Source organism: Anomaloglossus baeobatrachus, chromosome 2 (assembly GCF_048569485.1).
Source record: "Anomaloglossus baeobatrachus isolate aAnoBae1 chromosome 2, aAnoBae1.hap1, whole genome shotgun sequence".
In the NCBI taxonomy this organism is placed as follows: Eukaryota; Metazoa; Chordata; class Amphibia; order Anura; family Aromobatidae; genus Anomaloglossus; species Anomaloglossus baeobatrachus.
In genome coordinates this window covers 691,792,306-691,816,326 of record NC_134354.1, presented here as the reverse complement: position 1 = coordinate 691,816,326, position 24,021 = coordinate 691,792,306, and the positions used below count along the sequence as shown (strand labels likewise).

The 24,021-nt window shown below is 52.0% G+C and overlaps 1 protein-coding gene across 1 annotated transcript in view; it reads left to right on the top strand.

The window, feature by feature from the left end:
* Positions 1-24,021, top strand: part of ZNF740 (zinc finger protein 740) — a 126,563-nt gene that overhangs the window by 27,458 nt on the left and 75,084 nt on the right. Inside the window, exon 4 of the mRNA XM_075337227.1 lies at positions 14,300-14,383. Coding sequence (XP_075193342.1) covers positions 14,300-14,383 — 84 coding nt within the window. The remainder of the gene's footprint in view (positions 1-14,299; positions 14,384-24,021) is intronic.

Here is a 24,021-nt window from a genome sequence, read left to right as displayed (position 1 = left end):
TTCTGAGTCTATGGATAAATGGTCTGCTAAGATACTAGAAGCTTTGCAGTCCAGACCGGTAACACAGGCCCCGGGCACAGTTGAATCATTGACCCCAGGCCCCCCTCGGTTGGAGCAGCAAAGTGCTCCTGGGGCGACTCATAGGTCCCACGGTGAGGACTCCGAACCGGACCGCAGTCCCAGACCGGCTAAGCGGGCTCGCTGGGAGCTTCCCTCGACTTCATCACACTGTTCAGGGTCTCAGCATGAGGACTCTCTGGAGGATGAAGCGGATGGGGCAGATCAGGGCTCTGATCCTGACACCGCTCTCAACCTTGATACACCTGAAGGGGACGCCATAGTAAACGACCTTATAGCGTCCATCAATCAGGTGTTGGATCTTTCTCCTCCAGCTCCTCCCGATTGAGGAGTCGGCTTCTCAGCAGGAGAAATTCCATTTTAGGTTTCCCAAACGTACACGGAGTAGGTTTCTTGATCACTCCGACTTCAGAGATACAGTCCAGAAACACCGAGCTTTTCCAGATAAGCGCTTTACTAAGCGCCTTAATGACACACGTTATCCCTTCCCCCCTGACGTAGTCAAGGGTTGGGCTCAGTGTCCCAAGGTGGATCCTCCAGTCTCTAGACTGGCGGCTAGATCCATAGTTGCAGTGGCAGATGGTGCGTCACTCAAGGATGCCACTGACAGGCAGATAGAGCTCCTGATGAAATCCATCTATGAAGCTATTGGCGCGTCCTTTGCTCCGGCATTCGCAGCCGTATGGGCACTCCAAGCTATCTCAGCTTGTCAGTCTGAGATTAATGCAGTCACACGTGCCTCTACTCCGCAGGTTGTGTCCTTAACCTCTCAGGCGTCGGCGTTTGCGTCCTACGCCATGAATGCTGTCCTGGACTCTGCGAGCCGTACGGCGGTAGCATCCGCCAATTCGGTGGCAGTCCGCAGGGCCATGTGGCTACGTGAAGGGAAGGCAGACTCTGCTTCCAAAAAGTTCTTAACCGGGTTGCCATTTTCTGGCGACCGCCTGTTTGGCGAGCGATTGGATGAAATCATTAAACAATCCAAGGGAAAGGACTCGTCCTTACCCCAGTCCAAACCAAACAGACCTCCACAACGGAAGGTACAATCGAGGTTTCGGTCCTTTCGGCCCTCAGCCAGATCTCAATTTTCCTCGTCCAACAGGCCACAGAAGGGTCAGAGGAACTCCGATTCATGGGGGTCTAAGTCACTTCGTAAGAATACCGCCGGAGGAACCGCTCCCAAAGCGGCCTCCTCATGACTCTCGGCCTCCCCAAACCGCATCCTCGGTCGGTGGCAGGCTCTCCCGCTTTTGCGACGCCTGGTTGCCACATGTCCAAGACCGATGGGTGAGAGACATTCTGTCTCACGGTTACAGGATAGAGTTCAGCTCTCGTCCTCCGACTCGTTTCTTCAGAACATCTCCACCCCCCGAGCGAGCCGATGCTCTTCTTCAGGTGGTGAGCACTCTGAAGGCAGAAGGAGTGGTGATACCTGTTCCCCTTCAGCAATGGGGCCACGGTTTTTATCCCAACTTGTTTGTGGTGCCAAAAAAAGGACGGATCTTTCCGTCCCGTTCTGGACCTAAAACTGCTCAACAGACACGTGAAAACCAGGCGGTTCCGGATGGAATCTCTCCGCTCCGTCATCGCCTCGATGTCCCAAGGAGACTTCCTAGCATCAATCGACATCAGGGATGCTTATCTCCACGTGCCGATTGCACCAGAGCATCAGCGCTTCCTGCGTTTCGCCATCGGGGACGAACACCTTCAGTTCTTGGCACTGCCTTTCGGCTGGCGACAGCCCCACGGGTCCTCACCAAGGTCATGGCAACAGTGGTAGCAGTCCTACACTCTCAGGGACACTCGGTGATCCCTTACTTAGACGATCTGCTTGTCAAGGCCCCCTCTCGGGTGGCATGTCAACACAGCCTGAACATTGCTCTGGAGACTCTCCAGAGATTCGGGTGGATCATCAATTTCCCAAAGTCAAAATTGACACCGGCCCAATCACTGACATATCTCGGCATGGAGTTTCATACTCTCTCAGCGATAGTGAAGCTTCCGCTGGACAAACAGCGTTCACTACAAACAGGGGTGCAATCTCTCCTTCGAGCCCAGTCGCATCCCTTGAGGCGCCTCATGCACTTCCTAGGAAGATGGTGGCAGCAATGGAGGCAGTTCCTTTTGCGCAGTTTCATCTGCGTCCACTTCAATGGGACATTCTCCGCAAATGGGACAGGAAGTCGACGTCCCTCGACAGGAACGTCTCCCTTTCTAGGGCAGCCAAGGCCTCCCTTCAGTGGTGGCTTCTTCCCACTTCTCTGTCAAAGGGGAAATCCTTCCTGCCCCCATCCTGGGCTGTGGTCACGACTTACGCGAGTCTGTCAGGGTGGGGAGCGGTCTTTCTCCACCACAGGGCTCAGGGTACCTGGACTCAGCCAGAGTCCTCCCTTCAGATCAATGTTCTGGAGATAAGGGCAGTGTATCTAGCCCTAAAGGCGTTCCAGCCGTGGCTGGAAGGCAGGCAGATCCGAATTCAGTCGGACAACGCCACGGCGGTGGCATACATCAGTCGGCAAGCCTTCCAGGAAGTTCGGCGGATTCTGCTGTGGGTGGAAGCCACAGCCTCCACCATCTCCGCAGTTCACATCCCGGGCGTAGAAAACTGGGAAGCAGACTTTCTCAGTCGCCAGGGCATGGACGCAGGGGAATGGTCTCTTCACCCGGACGTGTTTCAAGAGATCTGTTGCCGCTGGGGAACGCCGGACGTCGATCTCATGGCGTCTCGGCACAACAACAAAGTCCCTGCATTCATGGCACGGTCTCAAGATCACAGAGCTCTGGCGGCGGACGCATTAGTTCAGGATTGGTCGCAGTTTCGACTACCTTATGTGTTTCCTCCTCTGGCAATGCTGCCCAGAGTGTTACGCAAGATCAGGTCCGACTGCCGCCGCGCCATCCTCGTCGCTCCAGACTGGCCGAGGAGGTCGTGGTACCCGGATCTGTGGCATCTCACGGTGGGCCAACCGTGGGCACTACCAGACCGACCAGACTTGCTGTCTCAAGGGCCATTTTTCCATCTGAATTCTGCGGCCCTCAACCTGACTGTGTGGCCATTGAGTCCTGGCTCCTAGCGTCCTCAGGGTTATCTCAAGAGGTCATTGCCACTATGAGACAGGCCAGGAAACCAACGTCCGCCAAGATCTACCACAGGGCGTGGAGGATCTTCTTATCCTGGTGCTCTGATCAGGGTTTTACTCCCTGGCCATTTGCCTTGCCCACTTTTCTGTCCTTCCTTCAATCCGGAATGGAAAAGGGGTTGTCTCTCGGCTCCCTTAAGGGACAAGTCTCGGCGCTCTGTGTTTTTTCAAAAGCGTCTAGCCAGGCTCCCACAGGTCCGCACGTTCCTGCAGGGGGTTTGCCACATAGTCCCTCCTTACAAGCGTCCGCTAGAGCCCTGGGATCTGAACAGGGTGCTAACGGCTCTTCAGAAACCACCCTTCGAGCCAATGAGGGATATTTCTCTTTCACGCCTTTCGCAGAAGGTGGTCTTCTTAGTGGCAGTCACTTCACTTCGGAGAGTGTCTGAGCTAGCAGCGCTGTCATGCAAAGCCCCCTTCCTGGTGTTTCACCAGGACAAGGTGGTTCTGCGTCCGGTTCCGGAATTTCTCCCGAAGGTGGTATCCCTTTTCATCTCAATCAGGATATCTCCTATCTTGTGAGAGCACTCAGACTCTACATTTCTCGTACGGCGCCCCTGCGCCGCTCGGATGCGCTCTTTGTCCTTGTCGCTGGCCAGCGTAAAGGGTCGCAGGCTTCTAAGTCAACCTTGGCTCGGTGGATCAAAGAACCAATTCTGGAAGCCTACCGCTCTTCTGGGCTTCCGGTTCCTTCAGGGCTGAAGGCCCATTCTACCAGAGCCGTGGGTGCGTCCTGGGCTTTGCGGCACCAGGCTTTTGCTCAGCAGGTGTGTCAGGCGGCTACCTGGTCGAGTCTGCACACTTTCACGAAACACTATCAGGTGCATACCTACGCTTCGGCAGATGCCAGCCTAGGTAGACGAGTCCTTCAGGCGGCGGTTGCCCACCTATAGGAAGGGGCCGTTTTACGGCTCTTTTACCGAGGTATTCTTTTACCCACCCAGGGACTGCTTTTGGACGTCCCAATTGTCTGGGTCTCCCAATGGAGCGACAAAGAAGAAGGGAATTTTGTTTACTTACCGTAAATTCCTTTTCTTCTAGCTCCAATTGGGAGACCCAGCACCCGCCCCTGTTCCCTTCGGGCTGTTGTTTTTTTGTGTACACATGTTGTTCATGTTGAATTGTTCTTTTGGTTCATGGTTTCAGTTCTCCGAACATCCTTCGGATTGAATTTACCTTAGACCAATTTATAAGTTTCCTCCTTCCTGCTTTTGCACCAAAACTGAGGAGCCCGTGATGCACGGGGGGGTGTATAGGCAGAGGGGAGGGGTTTACACTTTTAAGTGTAATACTTTGTGTGGCCTCCGGAGGCAGAAGCTATACACCCGATTGTCTGGGTCTCCCAATTGGAGCTAGAAGAAAAGGAATTTACGGTAAGTAAACAAAATTCCCTTCTTTGTCAAGACGCATCAGCTCTGTTCTCAGACAGAAAAATGAAGCATATCAAGAAAAGAGCACTGTCCCTACTGTTAAACATGGAGGAGGCTTTGTTATGTTCTGGGGCTGCTTTGCTGCATCTGTCACAGGGTGTTTTGAATCTGTGCAGGGTACAATGAAATCTCAAGACTATCAAGGGATTCTAGAAAGAAATGTGCTGCCCATTGTCAGAAAGCTTGGTCTCAGTCGCAGGTCATGGGTCTTACAACAGGATAATGTTCCAAAACACCGCTAAAAACACCCAAGAATGGCTAAGAGGAAAACATTGGACTATTCTGAAGTGGTCTTCTATGAGCCCTGACCTAAATGCTATTGAGCATCTTTGGAAAGAGCTGAAACATGGCGTCTGGAAAAGGCAGTCTTCAAGCACAAGACAACCGGAGCAATTTGCTCTTGAAGAATTGCCAAAATACCTGTGGAGAGGTGCAGAAGTCTCACTGATAGTTACAGGAATGGTTTGATTGCAGTTATTGCCTCAAAAGGCTGTGCAACCAAATATTAAGAGGAGGAGGAACCATCATGTCTGTCCTGGCCTGATTCATGAGTTTGTGTTTTTTTTTTTTTTTTTTAAAGTCTTTGGAAGCAGAAAAGCAGCAATGTCTGACTTTCATTTTCATAGATTTTTTTTTTATTTATTACTTTTGTCAGATTCACAATATTTCTGTGACCATTGTGGGTTTTTCTTTCATTAAACGAGAAGTACCAACAATTTTTAACACGTGTGTATATCTCAAAATAATCTACAGTAAATACGCTATGCGATAACACTTTTTATATTTACTGACAGTGGTGGGGCTCTAGAGGAGGACCCTCAATTAGGCCGGGGCTACACGGGGCACTAGTGCGATCCTCGCATGATATTATGCTCACGCTGGCAGCACAGCGGGAGCCGAGTGTCACTGCGACTGAAGTCTGATCATGCAATCGGACCTCAGCTGCGGGGGGCGGACCGGCGCTGAGGAGGGGCGGGCCGGCACTGAGGAGGGGAAGGTGGGATTTATCTCCCTCTCCTCCGTTGCCGGCTATTGCTATTCTCGCCCTGCACTCGTGGTACACCGGTGTACCACGAGTGAAGTGCGATTTTTCTCTCACCCCATAGACTTCAATGGGTGCGAGAGAAACAATGATCGCATTACACCCGTAGCATACTGCGACTGTTTTCTCAGTCTGATTAGGGTTGAGAAAATAATCGCTCATGTGCGCCGACACACAGGCTAATATTGGTCCGAGTGGAATGCGATGTTTTATCACATTCCACTCGCTCCGATTTTCATGCCGTGTGTCTCAGGCCTTAGTTATAGCCTTACTAGTGATATAAAAAGATTCCCTCCCCATGGTACTCATTTACTACTACGGGCCCTTTGACACTGATTTTTCTCCTACGTTCAGTGGCCCTGTTGGTGCTTGGATCCGAACCCCCCTGCAAAATGGAATTTGGGAGTGTGCAGCAACAGGGCCCATTAATGAGGGAACCAGTCACCATTATTTTCATATATAACCTAAAGCCAGTGCTATACTGGCACTATCAGGTGGATTCTCTACATACCTGTAGGGGTCACCTCCGGATATTTTAGGTTTAGAAAACCATGAAAGTAAATTTTCTAAAATCAGCAGCTTCTTGAGTGACAGCAGCTGAGGATCAGATAATATCTGGGGGATTCATAGTTATCCCCTCTCCCTGTTAGAATTAGTATAAATATGATACAATCGACCTAGCAGGACTTGTGGTGAGGTCATGTGACCAGAAGGGGCGGGGCCTCAACTAACAGACAAATGATGCTTCCTTGTATCAGCTTTGTTGGCTGAGGCCCCGCCCCTTCTGGTCACATGGGTATGACCTCACACAGGTCCTGCTAGGTCAATTGTATAATACTTATGCTAATACTAAGAGGGGGAGGGTATAACTATGAATACCCCCCCCCCAGATATAATCTGATCCTCAGCTGCTGTCACTCAAGAAGCTGCCGTTTTTATAAACTTTTACGTTTTTGGGTTTCAAAACCTAAACATCCGTGATGACCACTACAGGTCTATAGAGAATCAGCCTGATAGCGCCATTATAGCACTGGCTTTAGGTTATATAGGAAAACACTGGTGATTGGTTCCCTTTAACTATAATAATGCAGATTGAGTCACTATGCTTTGTCAGTAAGAGATGATCACTATAGGACAACTGGCCTTGTGCCTCCTGGTCCAACCATGCACTGATTAGCAGCTCTCATACAGTGTACACAGAAAACTGTGGTGTGTGCTGAGTTACACAGCTCAATAACTGAGCTCTGCTAGATCTGCAGCAGAGAGAACTATGACTATCACAACTGCTTCACCCCGTAAACTAAGGAATAAATTGCTGGAATCCGGGTCTCTGTCTCCACCTCATGCTGCTGTCAGGGTGCAAAAACCTGCTGACCGATTCACTTCAAGGTGTATTTACCATATTTTTCGCTTTATAAGACGCACCTGAATATAAGACGCACCCCCAAATTTGGTGAAGGAAAAGAGAATTTTTTTTTTTAAATTTTAAATGGGGTCCATCTTATAATGCCAGTGTCCGTCTAACAAATCATATAGGGTATTTCTTTGTCGCTCCATTGGGAGACCCAGACAATTGGGTGTATAGCTTCTGCCTCCGGAGGCCACACAAAGTATTACACTTAAAAGTGTAACCCCTCCCCTCTGCCTATACACCCTCCCGTGCCTCACGGGCTCCTCAGTTTTATGCTTTGTGTTGAAGGAGGCACACATTCACGCAAGCTCCACGTTTTAGTCAGCAGCAGCTGCTGATTGTATCGGATGGAAGAAAAGAGGGCCCCTGGGCCCCCGGCATGCTCCCTTCTCACCCCACTAAGTCGGCGATGCTGTTAAGGTTGAGGTACCCATTGCGGGTACAGAGGCTGGAGCCACATGCCGTTTTCCTTCCCCATCCCTTAGAGGCTCTGGGAGAAGTGGGATCCTAACCGGTCATCCATGCACTGGGACCGGGCTCCCTCCGCAGCCCCTGTGGGAATCTGCCGGACAGGAGACTTGATATCATCAGGGACAGACCCTGCATCCAAAAGGTACTCTGTGTCCCCATTTTTACAATCATTCTGCCGGTGGAGGATTTCAGGAACGAGCTCTGCAGCTCTGGGAGGCCCAAGGCAGGGAATCTGGTGGACACACAACCGCTTTGGGCGGTCGGTAAGCCACACCGGTCACCCGGTGCTGGTCCCCCTAGGGTGCCGAAGTGTGTATAGATATGTGTATATATATATGTGTGTGTATATATATATATATCTCTATATCTATATACATTTTCTCTGTTCGGCCGCATTGTTTTGCTTTTGGCTATATACCCTCAGTGATCACTCTCCTAGGAGACAGCAGCATGTCGTTCACAAGGAGCAAGGGTGCCAACACACAGGGTTATTTTGCAACCTGTACCTCTTGTGCGGCTATGTTACCTGCAGGTTCCACCTACCCTCACTGTGAGCAATGCTCGGCCCCTGTAGCACTCGCTCAGCCGGAGCCTCGGGCGCTGGTGGGACCCTCGGCTCAGGCAGAACCGCCGGCTCCCCCTGTCCAGGTGGCAGGGACAGAGTTTGCAGTTTTGGCTGAGAAACTCTCTGAGTCGCTTTCACAATCCATGGCTCAGTCTATGGATAAATGGTCTGCTAAGATACTAGAAGCCTTGCAGTCCAGATCGGTCCTTACACAGGCCCCGGGCACTGTGGGATCATCGCCCCCAGGCCCCTCTCGGTCTGCGCCGCAGCGTGCTCCTGGGGTGGCACCTAGGTCTCACGTGGAGGACTCCGGCACGGACCACAGTCCCAGACCGGCTAAGCGGGCTCGCTGGGAATCTTCCCCGACTTCCTCACGCTGCTCGGGGTCTCAGCTTGAGGACTCTCTGGAGGATGAGGCGGATGTCGCAGCTCAGGGCTCTGACCCTGACGTTGCTCTCAATCTTGATACACCTGAAGGGGACGCCATAGTAAATGACCTTATAGCGTCCATCAACCAGGTGCTAGATCTTTCTCCCCCAACTCCACCTATAGAGGAGTCGGATTCGCAGCAGGAGAATCACCAGTTTAGGTTTCCCAAACGTACACGGAGTGCGTTTTTCGATCACTCTAACTTCAGAGATGCTGTCCAGAAGCACAGAGCATTTCCGGACAAGCGCTTTACTAAGCAGCTTATTGACACACGTTACCCCTTCCCCTCTGACGTTGTTAAGGGTTGGGCTCAATGTCCCAAGGTGGATCCTCCAGTCTCTAGACTGGCGGCTAGATCTGTAGTATCAGTGGCAGATGGTTCATCGCTCAAGGATGCCACTGACAGGCAGATAGAGCTCCTGATGAAATCCATCTATGAAGCCACAGGCGCGTCTTTTGCCCCGGCCTTTGCAGCAGTGTGGGCACTCCAAGCTATCTCAGCTTGTCTGTCTGAGATTAATGCGGTCACACGTACCTCTGCTCCGCAAGTTGCGTCTTTGACGTCTCAGGCGTCGGTATTTTCATCCTACGCCATGAATGCCGTCCTGGACTCTGCTAGCCGTACAGCGGTAGCGTCCGCCAATTCGGTGGTAGTCCGCAGGGCCATGTGGCTACGCGAATGAAAGGCAGACTCTGCTTCCAAGAAGTTCTTAACCGGTTTGCCGTTTTCTGGCGACCGATTGTTTGGCGAGCGATTGGATGAAATTATTAAGCAATCCAAGGGAAAGGACTCGTCCTTACCCCAGTCCAAACCAAACAGACCTCAGCAACGGAAAATTCAATCGAGGTTTCGGTCCTTTCGGCCCTCAGCCAGAGCCCAATCCTCCTCGTCCAACAGGCCACAGAAGGGCCAGAGGAACTCTTATGCATGGCGGTCTAAGTCACGTCCGCCAAAGACCGCCAGAGGCACTGTCTCCAAAGCGGCCTCCTCATGACTTTCGGCCTCCCCAAACCGCATCCTCGGTCGGTGGCAGGCTCTCCCGCTTTTGCGACGCCTGGTGGCCACATGTCCAAGACCGATGGGTGAGAGACATTCTGTCTCACTGTTACAGGATAGAGTTCAGCTCTCGTCCTCCGACTCGTTTCTTCAGAACATCTCCGCCCCCCGAGCGAGCCGATGCACTTTTTCAGGCGGTGAACACTCTGAAGACAGAAGGAGTCGTGATCCCCGTCCCCCTTCAGGAACGTGGTCGCGGGTTTTACTCCAATTTGTTCGTGGTGCCAAAAAAGGACTGATCATTCCGTCCCGTTCTGGACCTCAAACTGCTCAACAGACACGTGAGAACCAGACGGTTTCGGATGGAATCTCTCCGCTCAGTCATCGCTTCGATGTCCCAAGGAGACTTCCTAGCATCAATCGACATCAGGGATGCTTATCTCCATGTGCCGATCGCACCAGAGCATCAACGCTTCCTGCGTTTCGCCATCGGGGACGAACACCTTCAGTTTGTGGCACTGCCTTTCGGCCTGGCGACAGCCCCACGGGTCTTCACCAAGGTCATGGCATCCGTTGTGGCGGTCCTACACTCTCAGGGCCACTCGGTGATCCCTTACTTAGACGATCTCCTAGTCTAGGCACCCTCCCGGGTGGCATGTCAACACAGCCTGACCGTCGCTCTGGAGACTCTCCAGAGGTTCGGGTGGATCATCAATTTCCCAAAGTCAAAAATTGACACCGACCCAATCACTGACTTACCTTGGGATGGAGTTTCATACTCTCTCAGCGATAGTCAAGCTACCGCTGGACAAACAGCGTTCGCTGCAGACAGGGGTGCACTCTCTTCTTCGGGGCCAGTCTCACCCCTTGAGGCGCCTCATGCACTTCCTGGGGAAGATGGTGGCAGCAATGGAAGCAGTCCCCTTTGCGCAGTTTCATCTGCGTCCACTCCAATGGGACATTCTCCGCAAATGGGACAGGAGGTCGACGTCCCTAGACAGGAACGTCTCTTTCCCTGGCAGCCAAAACCTCTCTTCAGTGGTGGCTTCTTCCCACTTCTCTGTCGCAGGGAAAATCCTTCCTGCCCCCATCCTGGGCTGTGGTCACGACGGACGCGAGTCTGTCAGGGTGGGGAGCGGTTTTTCTCCACCACAGGGCTCAGGGAACCTGGACTCCGACAGAGTCCTCCCTTCAGATCAATGTTCTGGAGATAAGGGCAGTGTATCTAGCCCTAAAGGCGTTCCATCGTTGGCTGGAGGGCAGGCAGATCCGCATACAGTCGGACAACGCCACGGCGGTCGCGTACATCAACCACCAGGGCGGCACGCGCAGCCGTCAAGCCTTCCAGGAAGTTCGGCGGATTCTGCTGTGGGCGGAGGCCACAGCCTCCACCATCTCCGCAGTTCACATCCCGGGCGTAGAAAACTGGGAAGCAGACTTCCTCAGTCGCCAGGGCATGGACGCAGGAGAATGGTCTCTTCACCCGGACGTGTTTCGAGAGATCTGTTGCCGCTGGGGAACGCCGGACGTCGATCTCATGGCGTCTCGGCACAACAACAAAGTCCCGGCATTCATGGCACGGTCTCAAGATCACAGAGCTCTGGCGGCGGACGCATTAGTTCAGGATTGGTCGCAGTTTCGACTTCCCTATGTGTTTCCTCCTCTGGCGATGCTACCCAGAGTGTTACGCAAGATCAGGTCCGACTGCCGCCGCGCCATCCTCGTCACTCCAGACTGGCCGAGGAGGTCGTGGTACCCGGATCTGTGGCACCTCACGGTGGGTCAACCGTGGGCAATCCCAGACCGTCCAGACTTGCTGTCTCAAGGGCCATTTTTCCATCTGAATTCTGCGGCCCTCAACCTGACTGTGTGGCCATTGAGTCCTGGATCCTAGCGTCTTCAGGGTTATCTCAAGATGTCATTGCCACTATGAGACAGGCCAGGAAACCAACGTCCGCCAAGATCTATCACAGGGCTTGTTGGATCTTCTTATCCTGGTGCTCTGATAAGGGTTTTACCCCCTGGCCGTTTGCCTTACCCACGTTTCTTTCCTTCCTTCAGTCCGGAATGGACAAGGGTTTGTCTCTCGGCTCTCTCAAGGGACAAGTATCGGCGCTTTCCGTGTTTTTTCAAAAGCGTCTAGCCAGGCTTCCGCAGGTCCGCACATTCCTGCAGGGAGTTTGCCACATAGTCCCACCTTACAAGCGGCCGCTGGAACCCTGGGATCTTAACAGGGTCCTAAGGGCTCTTCAGAAACCACCTTTCGAGCCGCTGCGGGATGTTTCTTTATCACGTCTTTCGCAGAAGGTGGCTTTTCTAGTGGCAGTTACATCGCTCCGTAGAGTGTCGGAGCTAGCAGCGTTGTCTTGCAAAGCCCCCTTCCTGGTTTGTCACCAGGATAAGGTGGTTCTGCGTCCGGTCCCGGAATTTCTCCCTAAGGTGGTATCCCCTTTTCATCTCAATCAGGATATCTCCTTACCTTCATTTTGCCCTCATCCAGTTCACCAATGTGAAAAGGATTTGCACTTGTTAGATCTAGTGAGAGCTCTCCGGCTCTACGTGTCTCGCACGTCGCCCCTGCGCCGTTCAGATGCGCTCTTTGTCCTTGTCGCTGGCCAGCGTAAGGGGTCGCAGGCGTCCAAGTCAACCTTGGCTCGGGGGATCAAGGAACCGATTCTTGAAGCCTACCGTTCTTCTGGGCTTCCGATTCCTTCAGGGCTGAAAGCCCATTCTACCAGAGCCGTGGGTGCGTCCTGGGCACTGCGGCACCAGGCTACGGCTCAGCAGGTGTGTCAGGCAGCTACCTGGTCTAGTCTGCACACTTTCACGAAACACTATCAGGTGCATACCTATGCTTCGGCAGACGCCAGTCTAGGTAGGCGAGTCCTTCAGGCGGCTGTTGCCCACCTGTAAGAGGGGGTCGTTTTTTCGACTCTTTTTCTCGAGGTATTCTTTTACCCACCCAGGGACTGCTTTTGGACGTCCCAATTGTCTGGGTCTCCCAATGGAGCGACAAAGAAGAAGGGAATTTTGTTTACTTACTGTAAATTCCTTTTCTTCTAGCTCCTATTGGGAGACCCAGCACCCGCCCCTGTGCCCTTCGGGCTGTTGTTCTTTTGTTGTACACATGTTGTTCATGTTGAATTGTTCTTTTGGTTCATGGTTTCAGTTCTCCGAACATCCTTCGGATTGAATTTACCTTAGACCAATTTATAAGTTTCCTCCTTCCTGCTTTTGCACCAAAACTGAGGAGCCCGTGAGGCACGGGAGGGTGTATAGGCAGAGGGGAAGGGTTACACTTTTTAAAGTGTAATACTTTGTGTGGCCTCCGGAGGCAGAAGCTATACACCCAATTGTCTGGGTCTCCCAATAGGAGCTAGAAGAAAAGGAATTTACGGTAAGTAAACAAAATTCCCTTCATGTCCCTCATAGCCCCCATCCTAAAATTAGCCCCCTTAATCTGGATGTGGCCCCCTTTATATTGAATATTATATTGAATTTCCTTACCTCCTCCAGCGCTGATCTCCCTCTGTGCTTCTGTTCCTCCACTTCCTGGTTCTTGGTGCGGTCATGTGATCGGCACAGCAGAGTGACTTCATCTCTGCGTGCCTGATCACAGTGGAAGCAGGGACACCGGGGAGAAACGCTCGAGGGGGTAAGTAAAGCCTTTTTATTTTAGAATGAGCAGCAGCATGGGGGCCATATCTAACACAGGGGGGGCATGTGCCGTCACAGGGGGTCGCAGGGACATACAATATGCCCCGCTGCCCCAGCCCCGTCACTGCGGTGCGGTTTCAGCACCACGGAGATGGACCGCGGCTGGGCATATTATATGAGCGGGAGCAGGAGATCAAAGGCTGCAGCCCGCAGCGTTCACCTGCACTCCAGAGCTACCCCCACCTCCCCTGGACCCTGCAGTCTGTGTGTGTGTGTGTGTGTGTGTGTGTGTGTGTGTGTGTGTGTGTGTGTATATATATATATGTATGTATGTATGTATGTATGTATGTATGTATGTATGTATGTATGTATGTATGTATGTATGTATGTATGTATGTGTGTGTATGTATATATGTATATATATATATATATGTGTATGTATATATGTGTATGTATATATATGTATGTATATATTATATTATATTATATTATATATATTTATACTTGGGGGGAACAAAAGTGCGTCTTATAAAGCGAAAAATACGGTATACATTTGTGAAACAAGGTCTCTGTACAGGTGTTGATGCTGAACTGGCCACTTGTCAATAGTTGCAGTTGTGCTTATGAGGCTGTGACGTTCAGGTCTGACTTCACCCTTAAGAGAAAGCTGTCTTTATATTATCTGTATAGCCATACCTACTTAAAGGGGTATTCCTATCTCCAAGATCCAAGTCCAATACTGGCTTAAGCGGGAAACAGCGAGTGAGGACAAAAAGCAGCAATGAGCAGCTCCGGATCTACCACGGAGGAGGAGACGGGCTGTGCAGAGAACTAGAACGTCACCAGATAACAAAATGCAGCAATTGCCGCTCCGCCAGAGCATTTACATGGCTCCTTCAATGTGTCAGGATAATACTTAGCTGTTCTTCTACAGCTATGGTGGTCCACATGTTGTGGGGAAGCCTGGTACAGAGAATGAATGAATAAAGTTGTCGTGAAAGTGCTGCTCCATTCCATGTCTTTAGATCTTTTTATTAATTATATTGTGTTTTTTATATTTTTTTTTTCTTTTTGTCCAGGAACCACATAATGAAACAGCAAAGCAAATAATCGCCAGAGGTCAAGCTTCAATGATTCCTCAAGAAAGTCCGAGCCATAACAAGGTATCCTGCTGTTTGCATTGTGGACATGAAGGCCTTTTGCACCCAGTATAAAATACATGTCAGCAGTTAATATAAGTTGTGCATTGTACTCATCTATAAATTGTTGGAAATGTTGATCTTTTTTTTTTTTTTTTTTTTTTTTTTTAATATATAAACATTGTCTCAGATGAATTAATCCCTTAATGACTTGTGACGTGCTTTGTACGTCATGGGTCGTCTCCCTGCTTTTGATGTGGGCTCGCACACTGAGTCCTCATCTTTCCCTACACATGTCGACTGATTTAATCATACGACATGTGCCTGTAACATCCAGTAGCGGAGCGGTGCTCCACGCGCGGCTGTTAACCTGATAAGTGCAGCTGTCAATCTCTGACCACAGCATTTAATGATTAATGACAGTGGGGTGCGCTGTTGTGACCCCCTAATTGCCTCTCCCATGACACGATCACTGGACACTAATGAGTTATGACAGGGTTCAGCTGAGGACCCTGCATCTGTCATCTCAGTACTCCTGTGAAAGCTAGCCCATGGCCAGCGTTCACGGGAAACTGACTTCTATATGCAGCAATGCTGTGGCATTGATTGCAGTATATAGAACAAATGATGAGACTATTGAAGGTTCAAGTCCCCTATGGGGACTATTAAATACATTACAAACTAGAAAAATAAAGTTTTAAAAAGTATGAAAAAAAATTCAAATCACACCCCCCCCCTTTTACTACATTAAAAATTAAGAAATTAAATAAAACAAAAAATACACATTTGGTATTGCTGCGTTCGGAAAAGTTCGATCTTTCAAAATATTACATACATTTTTCTGATCGGCACATGACTTAATGAAAAAAAATCTAAACTGCAGAATTGCAGTTTTTCGGCCGTTGTAATAACAGGTGATCAAACGACTTTTTATATATTAACAGATGCATAAATCTTACAAACCAACAAGTTATGTTGCTCAGTTAAATTTTAATAAATTTTCAACATAAAAGTGTGGGTCAATTATTATTCAACCCCTAGGTTTAATATTTTGTGGAATAACCCTTGTTTGCAATTACAGCTAATAATCGTCTTTTCTTTGTCGCTCCATTGGGAGACCCAGACAATTGGGTGTATAGCTTCTGCCTCCGGAGGCCACACAAAGTATTACACTTAAAAGTGTAAACCCCTCCCCTCTGCCTATACACCCCCCGTGCATCACGGGCTCCTCAGTTTTCTTTGTCGCTCTATTGGGAGACCCAGACAATTGGGTGTATAGGCTATGCCTCCGGAGGCCGCACAAAGTATTACACTCAAAAGTGTTAAGCCCCTCCCCTTCTGCCTATACACCCCCCGTGCTCCCACGGGCTCCCCAGTTTTTTGCTTTGTGCGAAGGAGGTCAGACACGCACAGCACAGCTCCACAAATTAGTCAGCAGCAGCTGCTGACTATGTCGGTTGGAAGAAAAGTGGGCCCATATAGGGCCCCCAGCATGCTCCCTTCTCACCCCACTCTTGTCGGTGGTGTTGTTAAGGTTGAGGTATCCATTGCGGGTACGGAGGCTGGAGCCCACATGCTGCTTTCCTTCCCCATCCCCCTCAGGGCTCTGGGTGAAGTGGGATCCTATCGGTCTCCAGGCACTGAGACCGTGCTTCATCCACAACTCCTGTGGAGCCTGCTGGATAGGAGCCGGGTACCGTTCAGGGACATGGCCCTGCTACGTGAAGGTACTCTGTATCCCTGTGGGGACCGCGCACGGCAACACCTCAGCTTTGCTGGGTGTGCTAGTGCACCGGGGGACCGGGTTAAACTGTGCCATTACACACTCAGCGTCGCTGAGTGTGTTTATATGTAGGGGCTACCGCGCTAACCGCCGCTGCCATGGGAAACTGCGGCGCGGCTGGGACTTGTAGTTCGCCGGGGACTTCGGCGTTGGCCGCGCTTTTACGGCGGCCACGCTTATACTAGAGTCCCCGGCTTGGCTTGCGGCCTAGTTTCCCTTTCTCCCGCCCTCAGCCCTGACAGGCAGGGGAAGGGCGGGACGCTGCACGGAAGAGCAGCACTGAGGGCTGGAATATGATTTCCATACTCCACCCCCCTCACTGTGCACAGTGTGAGCACCTCGGCTACGCCCACGGCTCACTCCTCTCGTCAGGACGCCGCAGCCATTTCCTGTCAGCTCCTACGACGCTGCAGAGAGGGACAAACCCTGAGAGACCCAGACACGGTCTCTGGTGGCCTCATAACCGCTTTAGGCGGATGGTAAGCAGCACTTGTGGTGCTAGCCTCATGGTGCTGTAGTGTACTGATACATTATTTGTTTTTAGTATATATTTTACACTGTATGAGCACAGTTCATTCTGGCTATATACCCTAGTGTGTTACTCAGGGAAAACAATAGCATGGCGCCCACAAAAGGCAGGGGTGCCAAAAACACAGGCTTATTATGCTGCCTGCGGCGCTTGTACGACCCAGCTGCCGGCAGGTTCCATTAACCCTCATTGTGTGCATGTTCGGCCCCGTTGACACTTCTTTAGCCAGGGCCTCTGCTAAGAGGGGCCCAGGGGGAGCCACCTGTTGAACGGGGACGGAGTTTGCAAAACTGTCTGAGACTATGGCTAAGATACTAGAAGCCTTGCAGTCCAGGCCGGTATCTCAGCAAAGGGACTCTGTTGAATCATTGTTCCCTGGCCCCCCTCAGTTGGACCAACAATGTCCTCCCGGGGTATCTCATACATCCCAGGCTGAGGGTTCTGACTTAAACCCCAGCCCCAGACCGACTAAGCGGGCTCGCTTAGAATTTCCCTCGACATCATATTGTTCAGGGTCTCAGCGGGGGGAATCTCTGGTGATAATGCGGAGACAGCTGATCAGGATTCTGATCCTGAGGGCGCTCTCAATCTTAATACTCCAGACGGGGACGCCATACTGAATGTTCTTATTGCGTCCATCGATCAAATGCTGGATATTTCTCCCTCAGCTCCTCCGGCGGAGGAGTCAGCTTCTCTTACACCGAGTATGTTTCTAGACCACTCTGATTTCAGAGAGGCAGTCCAGAATCATCATGCTTGTCCAGATAAGCGTTTTTTCTAAGCGCCTTAAGGATACACGTTATCCTTTTCCCCCTGACATGGTTAAAGGTTGGACTCAGTGTCCCAAAGTGGATCCTCCAATCTCCAGACTGGCGGCTAGATCCATTCTTGCAGTGGACGAGGGGGCCTCGCTCAAGGATGCCACTGACAGGCAGATGGAGCTCTGGTTGAAATCCATCTATGAAGCTATCGGAGCTTCTTTTGCCCCAGCATTCGCAGCTGTATGGGCGCTACAAGCTATCTCAGCAGGTCAAGCACAAATTGAAGCAGCCACATGCACGGCCGCGCCACAAGTGGCATCCATTACCACCCAGACCTCGGCAATTGCGTCTTACGCTATTATTGCTGTCCTGGACTCTGCGAGCCGTACGGCGGTCGCGGCCGCCAATTCGGTGGTACTCCGCAGGGCCTTGTGGCTACGGGAATGGAAGGCAGATTCTGCTTCCAAAAAGCGCTTAACCAGTTTGCCAATTTCTGGCGACAGGCTGTTTGGCGAGCGTCTGGATGAAATCATCAAACAATCCAAGGGAAAGGATACATCCTTACCCCAGTCCAAACAGGACATACTCCAACGGAGGAGAGGGCAGTCGAGGTTTCGGTCCTTTCAGGGCGCGGGCAGGTCCCAATTCTCCTCGTCCAAAAGGTCTCAGAAAGTACAAAGGAACTCTGATGCATGGCGGTCTAAGTCACGTCCTTAAAAGGCCACCGGAGGCGCCGCTAACAAAGCGGCTTCCTCATGACTTTCGACCTCCTCTAGTAGCATCCGCGGTCGGTGGCAGGCTTTCCCGCTTTTGCGACACCTGGCTGCCACAAATAAAAGACCGCTGGGTGAGAGACATTCTGTCTCACGGTTACAAGATAGAGTTCACACCTCGTCCCCCGACTTGATTCTTCAGGTCATCCCCGCCTCACTAGCGAGCCGAGGCTCTTCTGCAGGCGCTGCGCACTCTGAAGGCAGAAGGAGTGGTGATCCCGGTTCCTCTTCAGCAACTGAGCCACGGTTTTTTCTCCAACTTGTTTGTGGTCCCAAAGGAGGACGGGTCTTTCCGCCCGGTCCTGGACCTGAAACTGCTCAACAAACATGTAAAAACCAGACGGTTCAGGATGGAATCCCCCCGCTCCGTCATCGCCTCAATGTCCCAAGGAGATTTCCTTGCGTCGATCGATATCAAAGATGCTTATCTCCACGTACCGATTGCTCCAGAGCACCAGCGCTTCTTGCGCTTCGCCATAGGAAATGAACACCTGCAGTTCGTGGCACTGCCGTTCGGCCTGGCAACAGCCCCACGGGTTTTTACCACGGTTATGGCTACTGTAGTAGCGGTCCTCCACTCTCAGGGTCACTCGGTGATCCCGTACTTGGATACTGATCAAGGCACCCTCTCAAGAGGCATGCCAACGCAGCCTCGACGCTTCCCTGAAGACTCTCCAGGGTGTCGGGTGGATCATCAATTTTACAAAGTCAAATCTGACACCGGCCCAATCGCTGACATATCTTGGAGTTTCATACCCTCTCAGCGATAGTGAAGCTTCCGCTGATCAAGCAGTAGTGACTACAGAAAGGGGTACAATCTCTCCTTCAAGGCCAGTCACACCCCTTGAGGCGCCTCATGCACTTCCTGGGGAAGATGGTGGCAGCAATGGAGGCAGTCCCTTTCGCGCAGTTTCACCTGCGTCCACTTCAATGGGACATCCTACGCAAATGTGACAGGAAGCCGACGTCCCTCGACAGGACCGTCTCCCTCTCTCAGGCGACCAAAGCTTCCCTTCGGTGGTGGCTCCTTCCCACTTCATTATCGAAGGGGATATCCTTCCTACCCCCATCCTGGGAAGTAGTCACGACAGACGCGAGTCTGTCGGGTGGGGAGCGGTTTTTCTCCACCACAGGGCTCAGGGTACGTGGACCCAGCAAGAGTCCTCGCTTCAGATCAACGTGCTGGACATACGGGCAGTGTATCTTGCCCAGAAAGCGTTCCAGCAGTGGCTGGAGGGGAAGCAGATCCGAATTCAGTCGGACAATTCCACAGCGGTGGCATACTTCAACCACCAAGGCGACACACGCAGCCGGCAAGCCTTCCAGGAAGTCCGGCGGATTTTGATGTGGGTGGAAGCCACGGCATCCACCATATCCGCAGTTCACATCCCAGGCGTGGAAAACTGGGAAGCAGATTATTTCAGTTGCCAGGGCATGGACGCAGGGGAATGGTCCCTTCACCCGGACGTGTTTCAGGAGATCTGTTGCTGCTGGGGGGTGCCGGACGTCGACCTCATGGCGTCCCGGCACAACAACAAGGTACCAATGTTCATGGCACGGTCTCAAGATCCCAGAGCTCTGGCGGCAGACGCCTTAGTTCAGGATTGGTCGCAGTTTCAGCTCCCTTATGTGTTTCCTCCGCTGGCACTGTTGCCCAGAGTGTTACGCAAGATCAGGACCGACTGCCGCCGCGCCATCCTCGTCGCTCCAGACTGGCCAAGGTGGTCGTGGTACCCGGATCTGTGGCATCTCACGGTCGGCCGACCGTGGACACTACCAGACCAAACAGACTTGCTATCTCGAGGGCCGTTTTTTCCATCTGAATTCTGCGGCCCTCAACCTGACTGTGTGGCCATTGAGTCCTGGACCCTAGCGTCTTCAGAGTTATCTCAAGACGTCTTTGCCACTATGAGACAGGCTAGGAAACCAACGTCCGCCAAGATCTACCACAGGATGTGGAAAATTTTCCTGTCGTGGTGCTCTGCTCAGGGTTTTTTCTCCCTGGCCTTTTGCCTTGCCCACTTTTCTGTCCTTCTTTCAATCTGGACTGGAAAAGGGTTTGTCGCTCGGCTCCCTTAAGGGACAAGTCTCAGCGCTCTCTGTGTTTTTCCAGAAGCGCCTAGCCAGGCTTCCACAGGTACGCACGTTCCTGCAGGGGGTTTGTCACATCGTTCCACCTTACAAGAGGCTGTTAGAACCCTGGGATCTAAACAGGGTTCTGATGGTTCTTCAGAAACCACCATTCGAGCCAATGAGAGATATTTCCCTCTCACGACTTTCGCAGAAAGTGGTTTTTTCTAGTAGCAGTCACTTCTCTTCGGAGAGTGTCTGAGCTAGCAGCATTGTCGTGCAAAGCCCCTTTCCTGGTGTTTCACCAAGACAAGGTGGTTCTACGTCCGGTTCCGGATTTTCTCCCTAAGGTGGTATCCTCCTTTCATCTCAATCAGGATATCTCCTTACCTTCTTTTTATCCTCATCCAGTTCACCAATGTGAAAAGGATTTGCACTTGTTAGATTTGGTGAGAGCACTCAGACTCTACATTTCTCGTACGGCGCCCTTGCGCCGCTCGGCTGCACTCTTTGTCCTTGTCGCTGGCCAGCGTAAAGGGTCACAGGTTTCCAAATCAACCCTGGCTCGGTGGATCAAGGAGCCAATTATCGAAGCTTACCGTTCGGCTGGGCTTCCGGTTCCATCAGGGCTGAGGGCCCATTCTACCAGAGCCGTGGGCGCGTCCTGGGCTTTGAGGCACCAGGCTGCGGCTCAGCAGGTGTGTCAGGCGGCTACCTGGTCGAGCCTGCACACTTTGACGAAACACTATCAGGTGCATACCTATGCTTCGGCGGATGCCAGCCTAGGTAGACGAGTCCTTCAGGCGGCGGTTGCCCACCTGTAGGAAAGGGCCGTTTTACGGCTCTCTTACGAGGTATTATTTTACCCACCCAGGGACTGCTTTTGGACGTCCCAATTGTCTGGGTCTCCCAATAGAGCAACAAAGAAGAAGGGAATTTTGTTTACTTACCGTAAATTCCTTTTCTTCTAGCTCTAATTGGGAGACCCAGCACCCGCCCCTGTTTTTTTGTGTACACATGTTGTGCATGTTAAATGGTTTCAGTTCTCCGATATTCCTTCGGATTGAAGTTACTTTAAACCAGTTTATAATTCTTTTTCCTCCTTCTTGCTTTTGCACCAAAACTGAGGAGCCCGTGGGAGCACGGGGGGTGTATAGGCAGAAGGGGAGGGGCTTAACACTTTTGAGTGTAATACTTTGTGCGGCCTCCGGAGGCATAGCCTATACACCCAATTGTCTGGGTCTCCCAATTAGAGCTAGAAGAAAAGGAATTTACGGTAAGTAAACAAAATTCCCTTCTTTATGCTTTGTGTTGAAGGAGGCACACATGCACGCAAGCTCCACAATTTAGTCAGCAGCAGCTGCTGACTATATCGGATGGAAGAAAAGAGGGCCCATAACAGGGCCCCCGGCATGCTCCCTTCTCACCCCACTCTGGTCGGCGGTGTTGTTAAGGTTGAGGTACCCATTGCGGGTACAAAGGCTGGAGCCACATGCTGTTTTCCTTCCCCATCCCTTAGGGGCTCTGGGTGAAGTGGGATCCTAACCGGTCACCAGGCACTGGGACCGTGCTCCCTCCGCAGCCCCTGGGGGAATCTGCTGGACAGGAGACCGGGTATCGTCAGGGACAGGCCCTGCTCCTCTGAGGTACTCTGTGTCCCCTTGGGGACGGCGCATAGAGCGCCTGTGTAATGGACGCTGCAGCAGCTGCTGGGTGTGTTTGTGCGCCGGGACTACCGCGCTGACCGCGCTTGTTTGCCGGCCGCGCTTATAACTTTAGTCCTCGGCTTTTGCGGCCTAGTACCGCATACTCCCGCCCCCGGGCCTGCCAGTCAGGGGTAAGGGCGGGACGCTGCACTGGACGTCAGCGCTGAGGGCTGGAGCATACTTATTATCCTCCTCCCCCCTCACTGAGCACCGTGGGGCACCAGATTCCCGCACTTTCTGAGGCACGCCCACGGCTCCCTCCTCCTCTCAGAACGCTGGCAGCCATTCCTATCAGCACTTCTGACGCTGGAGAACTTCAGAGGGGAGACAACACCGAGCTCTACAGCTCTGGGAGGCCCAGGCAGGGAATCTGGTGGTCACACAACCGCTGAGGGCGGTCGGTAAGCCGCACCTGTTACTAGGTGCTGGCCCCCCTGGGTGCCGAAGTGTATATTTATATGCTTATATTGTATACATTTACTCTGTACGGCCGCACTATTTGCTTTTGGCTATATACCCTCTCTGATTGCTCTAAGAGGAGACAACAGCATGTCGTCCGCAAAAAGCAAGGGTGCCAAGGCACAGGCTTACTTTGCAACCTGTACCTCATGTGCGGCTATGCTACCTGCAGGTTCCACCTACCCTCATTGTGTGCAATGCTCGGCCCCTGTGACACTCACTCAGCCGGAGCCTCTACCACTGGTGGGACCCTCGGCCCAGGTGGAACCACCTGCTGCCACTGTCCAGGTGACAGGGACAGAGTTTGCAGTATTCGCTGACAAACTTTCTGAGTCTATGGATAAATGGTCTGCTAAGATACTAGAAGCTTTGCAGTCCAGACCGGTAACACAGGCCCCGGGCACTGTTGAATCATTGCTCTCAGCCCCCCCTCGGTCGGCGCAGCAAAGTGCTCCTGGGGCGACTCATAGGTCCCACGGTGAGGACTCCGACACGGACCGCAGTCCCAGACCGGCTAAGCGGGCTCGCTGGGAGCTTCCCTCGACTTCATCACACTGTTCAGGGTCTCGGCATGAGGACTCTCTGGAGGATGAAGCGGAGGTGGCAGATCAGTGCTCTGATCCTGACGCCGCTCTCAACCTTGATACACCTGAAGGGGACGCCATAGTAAACGACCTTATAGCGTCCATCAATCAGGTGTTGGATCTTTCTCCTCCAGCTCCTCCGATTGAGGAGTCAGCGTCTCAGCAGGAGAAATTCCATTTTAGGTTTCCCAAACGTACACGGAGTGCGTTTCTTGATCACTCCGACTTCAGAGATACAGTCCAGAAACACCGGGCTTTTCCAGATAAGCGCTTTACTAAGCGCCTTAATGACACACGTTATCCCTTCCCCCCTGACGTAGTCAAGGGTTGGGCTCAGTGTCCCAAGGTGGATCCTCCAGTCTCTAGACTGGCGGCTAGATCCATAGTTGCAGTGGCAGATGGTGCTTCACTCAAGGATGCCACTGACAGGCAGATAGAGCTCCTGATGAAATCCATCTATGAAGCTATTGGCGCGTCCTTTGCTCCGGCATTCGCAGCCGTATGGGCACTCCAAGCTATCTCAGCTTGTCAGTCTGAGATTAATGCAGTCACACGTGCCTCTACTCCGCAGGTTGTGTCCTTAACCTCTCAGGCGTCGGCGTTTGCGTCCTACGCCATGAATGCTGTCCTGGACTCTGCGAGCCGTACGGCGGTAGCATCCGCCAATTCGGTGGCAGTCCGCAGGGCCATGTGGCTACGTGAATGGAAGGCAGACTCTGCTTCAAAAAAGTTCTTAACCGGTTTGCCATTTTCTGGCGACCGCCTGTTTGGCGAGCAATTGGATGAAATCATTAAACAATCCAAGGGAAAGGACTCGTCCTTACCCCAGTCCAAACCAAACAGACCTCAACAACGGAAGGTACAATCGAGGTTTCGGTCCTTTCGGCCCTCAGCCAGGTCTCAATTCTCCTCGTCCAACAGGCCACAGAAGGGTCAGAGGAACTCTGATTCATGGCGGTCTAAGTCACGTCCTAAAAAGACCGCCGGAGGAACCGCT